This window comes from Phaenicophaeus curvirostris, chromosome 38 (assembly GCF_032191515.1).
Source record: "Phaenicophaeus curvirostris isolate KB17595 chromosome 38, BPBGC_Pcur_1.0, whole genome shotgun sequence".
Lineage (NCBI taxonomy): Eukaryota > Metazoa > Chordata > Aves > Cuculiformes > Cuculidae > Phaenicophaeus > Phaenicophaeus curvirostris.
The window spans coordinates 2,210,905-2,222,886 of NC_091429.1; the positions used below are offsets into that span (position 1 = coordinate 2,210,905).

At 65.4% G+C, this 11,982-nt stretch overlaps 2 protein-coding genes across 2 annotated transcripts; one reads left to right on the forward strand and one right to left on the reverse strand.

Annotated features, from left to right (window-relative positions):
- Nucleotides 1-381: 381 nt before the first annotated feature.
- Nucleotides 382-8,397, forward strand: CS (citrate synthase). Its single transcript, XM_069879480.1, has 11 exons — nt 382-508; nt 3,687-3,734; nt 3,830-3,937; nt 4,018-4,083; nt 4,169-4,300; nt 4,389-4,577; nt 4,693-4,892; nt 6,065-6,194; nt 6,294-6,395; nt 6,474-6,683; nt 6,796-8,397. Exons 1-11 carry the CDS (start codon nt 455-457, stop codon nt 6,964-6,966), a joined length of 1,410 nt encoding a protein of 469 aa, XP_069735581.1. The 5' UTR covers nt 382-454; the 3' UTR covers nt 6,967-8,397.
- COQ10A (coenzyme Q10A) lies at nt 8,373-11,498 on the reverse strand. The gene is made up of 5 exons (XM_069879481.1): nt 11,348-11,498; nt 9,942-10,085; nt 9,668-9,860; nt 9,492-9,593; nt 8,373-9,410 (listed from the first exon to the last, which is right to left on the reverse strand). The coding sequence occupies exons 1-5, from the start codon at nt 11,425-11,427 to the stop codon at nt 9,243-9,245; spliced, it is 687 nt and encodes a 228-aa protein (XP_069735582.1). The 5' UTR covers nt 11,428-11,498; the 3' UTR covers nt 8,373-9,242.
- Nucleotides 11,499-11,982: the final 484 nt, after the last annotated feature.

Below are 11,982 nucleotides of genomic sequence, written 5' to 3' on the forward strand. Positions count from 1 at the left end.
TGACGTCACGCGCGCGGGGGCGGGGCCTCCTCCCCTCCCTAACCCCACGCCGCCATCAGGCGAACGCGGCGGCCGCCTACGCGCGCGCGCGCCGGGCCTCATTTGCATAGCCCCCCCCACCACCCGGGCGCTGCGGCCAATGGCTGCTCGCGGCGTCCCGGCGGTGGGCGTGGTTATGCAAATGAACAGCGCGCCGCAGCCAATGAGCGCTCGCAGCGTCCTCGCGGGGGGGCGGGGCTATGCTAATAAGCCGCTCGCGCTGCAGCCAATGGCCGCTCGCGGCGTCCCCAGGGGCGCGGTCAAATTTGGGGGCGTGGCTACTCTAAGGAGCCGCGCGCGTCTCGCCCCGCCCCGCCCCTCCCGCCGCGCCCCCCCCGGCCCCGCGCGATCGTTCCGGCCCCGCTCCCGTTCCGCTCCGGCCCCGCTCCGGTCCCGTCCCGGCCCCCGCTCCGCCATGACCCTCCTCGCCGCCGGCTCCCGGGCGGCCACGCGCCTCCGCGGGCCCAAGGTGAGGCCGCCCGGTCCGGCCCCGCCGCCGCCTTAAAGGGGCCCCGCCCGGGGCTGGGGTGGAGGGGGGGGGTGTGGGGGGTGGATTTTAAAGGGGCACCGGGAGGGGCGGCGGGAAGCGGCGGGGTGGGGGTCGCCATTGGAACGGGGCTGAGGGGGCGGGGGGGGGGCTGTGCCCTCACGGGAATGGCGGGGAAGGTGGTGGGGGGGTGCGGGGCCGCTGCACGTGGCGGGCCCGGTACCGGGGGCCCGCGCTGAGGCAGGGTGGGGGGGGCCCGCCCCGGGCTGCACCGGCGGAGAGGGCGATACCCTCGCGGTAACCCACCCACCCTCGGTAACCCCCCCCGTTAACCCCCCCCCGGGGCTCCCGGGGACGCCGGGGTCACCCCCGTTTGCTCTGGCCGCGGCTCCCCCGCGTTTCGTAACGGCGCCGGTATCGACCGGGCGTTATTTTAGGAGCCTGGCCCTGCCGCCGCGCTGCCCCACTTGGCCCCGTTTGGGGGGGGGGGGCGAGAGGCTCCCGCTGCCCTTATCCCACCCCGCCGGGCCCTGCCTGTATCCCAACCCGGCGGCCGCCTCGTCCTCCTCACCCTCACGGCCTCCCCCGCCGCTCCCGGGGGGCTCCTGCCCCCCCAAACCCCGAGCCCGGTACCCCCCCCGGGAGGGCCCCGGCGCTGGCAGCTGCCGCCCGGTGTCACCGCCACCCCCTGTGACCTTGAGGCGGCGATGACAGCGCGGCCCGAGCCGGTGGGGCGGGGGGGGGCCGCCTTGACCTTGGCCTTCCCGGTGCCTGCGTTGTTCTGCGGGTTTTGGGGCTCCCCGAGCCGGGCTGGGGGCTGCTCCCCCCTCCTTCCCCCTCAGCCGGTGGAAAAAACCGACTCCCGTTTTGGCTGCGCTGCCACAAGTCCCGAGGAAGCCCCAGGTACGGATGCGGCATCGCGGCACGACGCTGACCCCGGCACCGAGCAGGCCCTGCCGCCCTCGCCGCCCTCGCCGCCTTGCGATATGGTCTGGATGCTGAGTTGGGACCAAAGGCTGTGCCAGGCCCAGCTTTCCCGGGGCGTTCCCGGAGTCCCCGTGGCTGCGGAACAAAGATCGGCTTCCCCGGCGCCCGCTGAGCAGGAAAACCGCAGCCGTGCCGGCCTGGCAAGACTCCGCTGGCGCTCGTGCCGGCAGCTTCCGCGGAGCAGGGAGGAAAACGCAGCCGCCTTCCCCGCCGCCGCTTGCGCTCGGAGCAGCGCTCGGTGCGGCGTTCGGCCCTGCGGCGGCTGCTGCTGCGGTTGGCGTCGCGCGTGATGAGAATGAAGGCGAAGGGCCCTGCACCGCTCCCTGCACCGCTCCCTGCACCGCCTGGCCCGGCTCAACCTGCCTGGCTCTGATCCCTGGCTGGCGTAGGCGAGAGAAGCCGCTGCGGCTTCCGGACGCGGCGACCTTGGAAGACGGGATGGCAGCGGAGTCACGGGGCGGCTCCTGCTGCGGGAGCTGGGCCAGGAGCTGCGGCTCTGGGACTCTTGGCAGGGCTCTGACATGGTCCAGGGATCCAGGGATGCTCGGGGGGGGGCTGTGACATGTTCCAGGGATGCTTGGGGGAGCTGTGCTGGGATCCAGGGATGCCTGGCGGGGCTGGGCTGTGCTCCCAGGGATCCAGGGAAGCTTGGTGGGGCAGCGCCACACTCCTAGGGATCCAGGGATGCTCGGTTCCAGGGATCGAAGGATGCTTGGTGGGATGTGCTGTGATCCTAGGGATCCAGAGATGCTCGGTGGGGCTGTGCCGCGCTCCAAGGATAATCGGTGGGGCTGTGCCGCACTCCTAGGGATCCAGGGATGCTCAGTGGAGCTGTGCCACACTCCAGGGATCCAGGGATGCTTGGTTCCAGGGATCCAGGGATGCTTGGTGGGATGTGCCATGCTTCTAGGGATCCAGGGATGCTCGGTTTCAGGGATCCAGGGATGCTCGGTGGGGCTGTGCCACACTCCACGGATCCAGGGATGCTTGGTGGGATGTGCCATGCTCCTAGGGATCCAGGGATGCTCGGTTTCAGGGATCCAGGGATGCTCGGTGGGGCTGTGCCGCGCTCCAAGGATCCAAGGATAATCGGTGGGGTTGTGCCACACTCCTAGGGATCCAGGGATGCTTGGTGGGATGTGCCATGCTCCAGGGATCCAGGGATGCTCAGTGGGGCTGTGCTGTGATCCTAGGGATCCAGGGATGCTCGGTTCCAGGGATGCTTGGTGGGATGTGCTGCGCTCCAGGGATCTAGGGATGCTCGGTAGGGCTGTGCCATGATCCTAGGGATCCAGGGATGCTCGGTTCCAGGGATCTAGGGATGCTCAATGGGGCTGTGCCACACTCCAGGGATCCAGGGATGCCCGGCGGGGCTGTGCTGTGATCCAGGGATGCTCGGTGGGGCTGTGCTGCGATCCAAGGATAATTGGTGGGGCTGTGCCACACTCCTAGGGATCCAGGGATGCTCGGTTCCAGGGATCCAGGGATGTTTGGTGGGACGTGCCATGATCCTAGGGATCCAGGGATGCTCGGTGGGGCTGTGCTGGGATCCTAGGGATCCAGGGATGCTCGGTGGGGCTGTGCCACACGCTAGGGATCCAGGGATGCTCGGTTCCAGGCATCCAGGGATGCTTGGTGGGGCTGTGCCACACTCCAGGGATCCAGGGATGCTTGGTTCCAGGGATCCAGGGATGCTTGGTGGGGCTGTGCCACACTCCAGGGATCCAGGGATGCTCGGTTCCAGGCATCCAGGGATGCTCAGTGGGGCTGTGCCATGATCCTAGGGATCCAGGGATGCTCAGTTCCAGGGATCCAGGGATGCTTGGTGGGATGTGCCACGCTCCTAGGGATCCAGGGATGCTTGATGGGGCTGTGCCATGATCCTAGGGATCCAGGGATGCTCGGTTTCAGGGATCCAGGGATGCTTGGTGGGATGTGCCATGCTCCCAGGGATCCAGGGATGCTCGGTGGGGCTAAGCAGCATTCTGGAGGCCTGGTGATGCTCCAGGGGGTTGTACCATACACTGGGGATGCTGGACTCGTGGATGCCGGGGGGGCTGTGCCGTACCCCCGGGATGCTCCAGCGCCGGGGGCAGTTTGTACCCCTGCTCCCCCCGCAGCGGGGCAGGCGAGGTCGGCGGCTCACTGAGTCCTTGTTTCTGCTTTTCTGCAGAATGCGCCCTGCGTCCTCTTCGCCGCCCGCCACGCCAGCGCCGCCACGGTAAGAGGAGCCCCCGCGGCCGTTCCCCTTCTCCGCGACGCCGGCGTGGGGAGCACGGGGGCTCGGCTCACGGCCCCCTCTCCCCCTCTTCCCAGAACCTGAAAGACGTCCTGGCCAGCATGATCCCCAAGGAGCAGGCGAAGATCAAGAGCTTCAGGCAGCAGCACGGCAGCACGGCCATCGGCCAGATCACCGTGGACATGGTGAGTGGGGGCCGCCGGCTCCTCACCGGGGCCGCTGCGATGTGCCGAAGCCGGTAACGCCGCTTTCCGCCCTCTCCTAGGTGTACGGCGGGATGAGGGGCATGAAGGGGCTGATCTACGAGACGTCCGTGCTGGATCCTGATGAGGTAGGGCCTGATCCTGCCCCACTCGGCCCCCCGCTTGACGCGGGCGACGCCGCAGCGGGTGACGGTTGTGCCGGCGACGCTTTAGGGCATCCGCTTCCGCGGCTACAGCATCCCCGAGTGCCAGAAGCTGCTGCCCAAGGCCGCGGGGGGAGAGGAGCCGCTGCCCGAGGGGCTTTTCTGGCTGCTGGTGACGGGCGAGGTGCCCACGCCGGAGCAGGTAACGGGGGAGCTGCTGGGGTGGCCGGCGCCGCCGGGCGTCCGTCCCCGCGGCTCAGCCACACGTCCGTCCGTGTGTCTCCCGCTAGGCGAGCTGGTTGTCCCGCGAGTGGGCTCGGCGCGCGGCGCTGCCTTCCCACGTGGTGACCATGCTGGATAACTTCCCCACCAACCTGCACCCCATGTCGCAGCTGAGCGCCGCCGTCACCGCCCTCAACAGCGAGAGCAAGTTCGCTCGCGCCTACGCCGACGGCATCCACCGCGCCAAGTACTGGGAGGTACGGGAGCGCGGGGACAGGCGAAGGCCCGGGGGGCCCCGGCGGCCGCCCCCGGCTCACCCTGCCCTGTCCCATCTCACCCTGCCCTGTCCCATCTCACCCTGCCCTGTCCCAGTTTGTCTACGAGGACGCCATGGATCTGATCGCCAAGCTGCCCTGCGTGGCCGCCAAGATCTACCGCAACCTCTACCGCGAGGGCAGCAGCATCGGGGCCATCGATCCCAACCTCGACTGGTCCCACAACTTCACCAACATGCTGGGTTACACCGACCCCCAGTTCATCGAGCTGATGCGTCTCTACCTCACCATCCACAGGTACCGGGCGGGGTGGTTGAATGGTTGGACTCGATGATCCAGTGGGTTTTTTCCAACCTAGAACCTACAATTCTATGAGTCTATGATTCTAGAATTCTACGGTTCTAGGATTCTAGGGTTCTATAATTCTAGGATTCTATGATTCTTTAATTCTATAATTTTACAATTCTATGATTCTAGAATTCTACGGTTCTACGATTCTAGGATTCTATAATTCTAGGATTCTATGATTTTATGATTCCCTGATTCTGTGATTCCCTAATTCTATGGTTCTATGAGTCTATGATTCTTTAATTCTATAATTCTATGAGTCTATGATTCTAGAATTCTACGGTTCTACAATTCTATGATTCTATGATTCCCTAATTCTGTGATTCTATGAGTCTATGATTCTTTAATTCTACAATTCTACGATTCTAGGATTCTGTAATTCTAGGATTCTATGATTTTATGATTCCCTAATTCTATGATTCTATAAGTCTATGAGTCTATGATATCTTAATTCTACAATTCTATGATTCTATAATTCTACAATTCTAGGATTCTATAATTCTAGGATTCTATTATTCCCTAATTCTGTGATTCTATGAGTCTATGATTCTTTAATTCTATAATTATACGATTATATAGTTATACGATTCTATGATTCTATAATTCTAGGATTCTATGATTCTATGAGTCTATGATTCTTTAATTCTATAATTATACGATTATATAATTATACGATTCTATGATTCTATAATTCTAGGATTCTATGATTCCCTGATTCTGTGATTCCCTGATTCTGTGATTCCCTGATTCTATGATTCTATGATTCTATAATTCTATGATTCTATGAGTCTATGATTCTACAATTCTACGATTCTACAATTCTATGATGATTCTACAATTCTATGATTCTACGATTCTATGATTCTACGATTCTATAATTCTATGGTTCTGTGATTCTCCAATTCTATGATTCTTTAATTCCATGATTCTCTGATTCTATGTTTCTACGATTCTACATTTCTACGATTCCATGATTCTATGGGGCTGGGATGTGCCTGGGCTGCTCCGAGAGTGTCACCGGGCACCCCTCGCTGCGGCTGCCCCAGGCTGGGAGCGTCCCCAGCTGCGGGGTGACCCCTTTGTCTGGGGGGGAGCCCTAATGTGTCCCCACCACCCCACAGCGACCACGAGGGGGGAAACGTGAGCGCCCACACCAGCCACCTGGTCGGCAGCGCCCTCTCCGATCCGTACCTCGCCTTCGCCGCTGCTATGAACGGGCTGGCCGGGCCCCTCCACGGCCTCGCCAACCAGGTTGGGCACCTCCGCTCGTCCCTCTGTCCGTCTGTCTGTCTGTCTGTCCGTCCGGGCGCTGCTCTTCTCACCCCCCCCCTCTCCTCGCCGTCCCTGCAGGAGGTGCTGCTCTGGCTGACCGACCTGCAGAAGGAGCTGGGCCAGGAGGTTTCGGATGAAAAGCTGCGGGATTTCATCTGGAACACGCTCAACTCCGGCCGGGTGAGTGGCGATGCCGCGTGTTGGCGTCGCCCCGGAGCGCGGCGGCCGCGCCGGCTTCTAACCCCGTCGCCTTCCCAGGTGGTTCCGGGCTACGGGCACGCGGTGCTGCGCAAGACGGATCCGCGCTACACCTGCCAGCGGGAATTCGCTCTCAAACACCTCCCCAAGGATCCCCTCTTCAAACTGGTGGCGCAGCTCTACAAGATCGTCCCCAACGTGCTGCTGGAGCAGGGCAAGGCCAAGAACCCTTGGCCCAACGTGGACGCGCACAGCGGCGTCTTGCTGCAGGTGAGCTGGGGCGCGGGGGCCCGCTGCGGCACGGCTGCGGGGGTGGCCTTGACCCTCTTGCCTCCTCCCCCTCCTCCTCCTCCTCCTCCTCCTCCTCCTCCTCTTCTCGCAGTATTACGGGATGAAGGAGATGAATTACTACACGGTGCTGTTCGGCGTCTCCCGCGCGCTGGGCGTCCTCTCGCAGCTCATCTGGAGCCGAGCGTTGGGCTTCCCGCTGGAGAGACCCAAATCCATGAGCACCAAGGGCCTCATGCAGCTCGTGGGCTACAAATCCGGCTGAAGAAAGGGACGGGGGACGCTGATTCCCCAGGGAACGCGGCGCTGCCGGGCGCCCCCGGACCCGCTCGGCACTCAACCCCTTCTCGAGCGCCGGCGGGGGTTCCTAGGGGGCAAACGGAGCCCCCCCTGCTGCTCCTCTCCCCTCCCCGCAGCCCTGGGGTCCCCCCCTTGCCTCACAGACCCCTCCCCAGGGAGGCTGTGGGGCAAGGGGGACCCCCCCTGTGGCCTCTCTCCCCTCCTCGCCACCCCCAGGGGGGCAGAAGCAGAACCCAGGTCTCTCCTACCCTACCTGGGGGGCGAGCGGAGCCCCCACTGATGCTCCTCTCCCCTCCCCGCAGCCCTGGGGTCCCCTCCTTGCCTCACAGACCCCTCCCCAGGGAGGCTGTGGGGCAAGGGGGACCCCCCCTGTGGCCTCTCTCCCCTCCTTGCCACCCCCAGGGGGGCAGAAGCAGAACCCAGGTCTCTCCTACCCCTCCTGGGGGGCTCCTGGGGGGTGAGCGGACCCCCCCTGATGCTCCTCTCCCTTCCCCACAGCCCTGGGGTCCCCCCCTTGCCTCACAGACCCCTCCCCAGGGAGGCTGTGGGGCTAGCGGGGCCCCCCCTGTGGCCTCTCTCCCCTCCTCGCCACCCCCAGGGGGGCAGAAGCAGAACCCAGGTCTCTCCTACCCCACCTGGGGGGCTCCTGGGGGGTGAGCGGACCCCCCCTGATGCTCCTCTCCCCTCCTCGCAGCCCTGGGGTCCCCTCTTTGCCCCACAGACCCCTCCCCAGTGAGTCTGTGAGGCTAGTGGGGCCCCTCCTGTGGCTTCTCTCCCCTCCTCGCCACCCCCAGGGGGGCAGAAGCAGAACCCAGGTCCCTCCTGCCCCACCTGGGGGGCGAGCGGAGCCCCCCCTGATGCTCCTCTCCCCTCCCCACAGCACTGGGGGCCCCCCCTTGCCCCACAGACCCCTCCCCAGCGAGCCTGGGGGGCGAGCGGAGCCCCCTCTCCCCTCCCTTCTGCCTTAGCTGGGGAGGGGGGGGACAGAGGCAGCTGCAGGGTCCCTGCAGCCCCCACCCCAGCGAGGCCAGGGGTCCCCTGCCCCCCCCCCAGCAGCACTGCGCACACTGGGGCCCCCCCCCAGGCCCCCCACACTGCTGGGCTGGGGGCAGGGGTGAAGCCCTGGGGAGAGACACCCCCCCCCTCTCCACCCCGTATCCCCCTTCTCCGCGAGGGGCTCAGTCCCGACCCGCGTCCGGGCCCCCCCACCCCAAAGCAGGGACTCGATACACTCCTTCCCCCCCCCCCCCCAAAAAAAACACCCCGTGTTTGTGTGAACCCCGGTGTCCGATGCAGCCGGCGCCGGGCCCCCCCGAGCCCCCCCAAACCCCCGCGGGGATCGGCCACTTCCGTACAAACAACGAGAAAATGCAAAATAAATGTTTTTATTAACAAACCCACAGCCCCACCCCGGGCACGGTGTCGCTCCCGGAGGATGAGGGTTGGACTCGATGATCCGGTGGGTCTTTTCCAACCTGGTGATTCTATGATTTTGAAGGGGCGGGGGGGGCTGGTGTCCCCCCCCCCCAGTGTGATTTGTCTCAGCCCCCCCAGCTCGGGGGTAGGGGGGGGTCTTTGCAGGCACCGGTCGGGTCTGGGGGTCCCAGAATGAGGACGCGAAGCCCCTCGCCCTTGGAAATTCTCTTTATTGGCCTGAGCAGCCCCCTTCTCAGCAGCGTGGGGGGAGCCCCTGCCCCCCCCCCCGCGGGGTCCCTGTGGCCCTGGTGGAGCCAGAGTCCCCCCTGCGATCCCACACCGAAGGGAAAGGGAGTGGGAGCCGCAGGGATTTGGGGGGGCCGGGGCCATCCTGGTCCCTGCGGGGGCTTGGGGGGCGGCAAGGGGGGGGCATCTGCGTGTCCCCCCCAGCCCTGTGCGTGCGACTTGTGCAAACTGCGGCGTCCGGTTTCCTCCCTGAATCGTTCTCCTTCCCTTTTGCTCCTGGAAGAGCCGGAGAAGAAGGGGGCCCGGCAGCTGGACCCCGTCCTTCCCTTTCCTCACGCAGGATCCGGCTGGGTTCTCCCACCCAGCCGGGGTGAAGCTGCCCCGGCAGCCTCGTGGAGGGGTTCAAAGGGGCCAAAAGTGGAAAAAAACCAGCTCCCAAGAGCTAAAACTCAAAATTTAAAACCCAAATCAGCTGCAGCTCCGAGGAGTCCGGTGCTAGGCCGCAGCTCGGCGCCGGCAGCAGCGGGAGCTTCGTGCTCCAAATAAATATCGCGGGTGGCAGAGTCGGCGCCGCCGGCCTCACGTCTGGTGAACTTCGTGGAACATGAGCTCGCGGGGGATGCGCGTCTCGGGGCCGAAGCTCTTGGCCGCCCGGCGCTCGAAGGCCGCCACCATCTGCTTGACCACCTCGTCGAAGAAGACGGTGGCCAACTGCGAGTGGAGCAGGGAGCGGAACTCGAAGGAGATCTGCGAAATAGGGAAAAAGCGAGCGGCGTCAGCCCCTCCGGCAGCCGCCGGGATCTCCGGCTCCTCGGCGCGGGGCCTCACCGAGAAATCCACGGTGCTGGTGCGAGGGTAGCCGGGGATGCCGGGGCTGAAGCGCCAGTTCGTCTCGAGGTGGTTGAAGAGCCGCCCGTCGGTGCAGACGGCCTGGAAACGAGGAGCAGCCGGTTAGAGCGTCCCGCGGACGCAGCCGGCGCCGCGGCTCATCCCATGGCGCTCACCTTAACGAGGTGCGGTCGGACGAGGGTGACGATGGACGTGTAGCGCTCCAGCACGGGCGGGAAGCCCACTTCCAGCTGCGCCTTGAGGTGGCCGCTCCGTTTGGAAACCACCACGGATTTCTTGCACCAGGGCACGAAGTTCTTGTAGTCCTCCACGTTGGACACCACGTCGTACATCTCCTGCATGGAATACCTGCGGGCGCGGCGGGGGTTGGCAACGCCGGAGACGCCGAGCGGGACGCCCCCGCCGCCCCGGGAAACCTTCCGCACCTACCCGATGATGCGCCGCTCCGAGTATTCCTTCCGCTTGTTGGTGAGGTTGAGGAAGGAGCGGCTGGGCTGGGCCCGCGGCTCCCACTCGGCACCGCTCGCCAGCCGGCCGAGCCGGCTCAGCCGGAGGCCGCAAAGGGCCGTGTGCCTGCGCCGAAGATAAGAATGAGCGGAGGAGCCAAGACCGGAGACCCCGGGCTCCTTCCGGAGCTGCCTCCGTCCCTCAGGACAAGGAGCAACCCCAAGGTTGGAGGGATCAGGGCGATGGGGCTGCCCACAACCGGCTCCGCCGGGGCGGTGGGAGAGGCCGACTGTGTCCAGAGCCGCTGCCAGCGCTGCCGTTGCGCAAGAGAAGGAAAGCCGGGGAAACCTGACCTCGGGGACACCTAATCCGGAGCAGGAGCGCGTGGATAACTCTGCCCGCTCCCCCCGCGGCCCCTCCTGGCTCTGCCCAGCCCCATGGCGGGCACCAGGCTCCCCTCCGGCCCCGGCTCGTCCCTCGGGCACGGGGACAGGCCCAGGGGGCATCATCAGGATCCTCCCACGGTGCCACCGCCGGTTCTTTCAGCTTCTTCCAGCCACGCACCGGGAAGACGATGGCTTGTGTACAGTGGGCTGCGAGACGGCTCCCCGTTCATAGAATCACCAGGTTGGAAAAGAGCCCCAGGATCATCGAGTCCAACCATTCCCATCAATCACTAACCCATGGCCCTCAGCACCTCGTCCACCCGGCCCTTAAACCCCTCCAGGGAAGGGGACTCAACCCCCTCCCTGGGCAGCCTCTGCCAGTGCCCAATGACCCTTTCCGTGAAATATTTTTTCTTGATGTCCAGCCTGACCCTCCCCTGGTGGAGCTTGAGGCCATTCCCTCTCGTCCTGTCCCCTGTCCCTTGGGAGAAGAGCCCAGCTCCCTCCTCTCCACAACCTCCTCTCAGGGAGTTGCAGAGAGCAATGAGGTCTCCCCTCAGCCTCCTCTTCTCCAGCCTAAACCCCCCCAGCTCTCTCAGCCGCTCCTCTTCTTCTTCAGCCCCTTCCCCAGCTTCCTTGCTCTTCTCTGGACTCGCTCCTCAGCCTCCTTGTGCTGAGGGCCCAGCACTGACCCCAGGAGTCGAGGGGCGGTCTCCCCAGTGCAGTCTCAGCACCGGCGCGGCTCCAGGCCGTGGCGGCCCGGGAAGAAAGATCCCGGTTCTACCAGGAGCCACCGGCGGAGCCACCCGGGACGCTCGGCAGCCCCGTGGTCACGGCCCAGGGGGCAGCACGGGGCCAGGCTGGCGGGGCCGGGCTCCCCCCGCGATCCCCGGGGTCACCGTTACCCCTCCCGCTCTCTCCGTGTCTACCCCCCCCCCTCCCAGCCCAGCCCAGCCCGGTAGCGGCGGGCAGGGAGCGGACGGCGCACCGGCCGGTACTCACCTCCCGGGCGCGGCCGCCGCCGCCCGCAGCCGCTGCCGCGCCCCGAGCTGCAGGGCCCCGCGGAGCCGCCGGGCCGCCATCCCCGGGCCCCGGGCCCCGCTCCGCCCGCACCGGCGCCGCCGCGTGACGTCACCGCGTCGCCATGGCGCCCGCGTGCGTCACCAGGGGACACGGCCCCCACCTCCCCGTGCGCGGGGCGCGACGGGAAATGTAGTCCGGGCGCGCGAGGCACCGCGGGAGCTGTAGGCAGAGAGCGCGGCGAGGACGGGAAGTGACGTCAAAGGCGCGCGGTGCGTCACGGGAAATGTAGTCCCTGTTCCGCCGCCGCCTGGGCTATCAACAACCCTGATCCCACCGACAGCCCCATCCAGCACAACCTGAGCCCATCAACAGCCCCATCCCCATCAACAGCCCCATCCCCATCAACAGCCCCATCCAGCACTATCTGAGCCCATCAACAACTCTGATCCCACCGACAGCCCCATCCAGCACAGCCCGAGCCCATCAACAACCCTGATCCCACCGACAGCCCCATCCAGCACAGCCCGAGCCCATCAACAACCCTGAGCCCATCAACAGCCCTGATCCCACCAACAGCCCCATCCAGCACAGCCTGAGCCCATCAACAGCCCCAT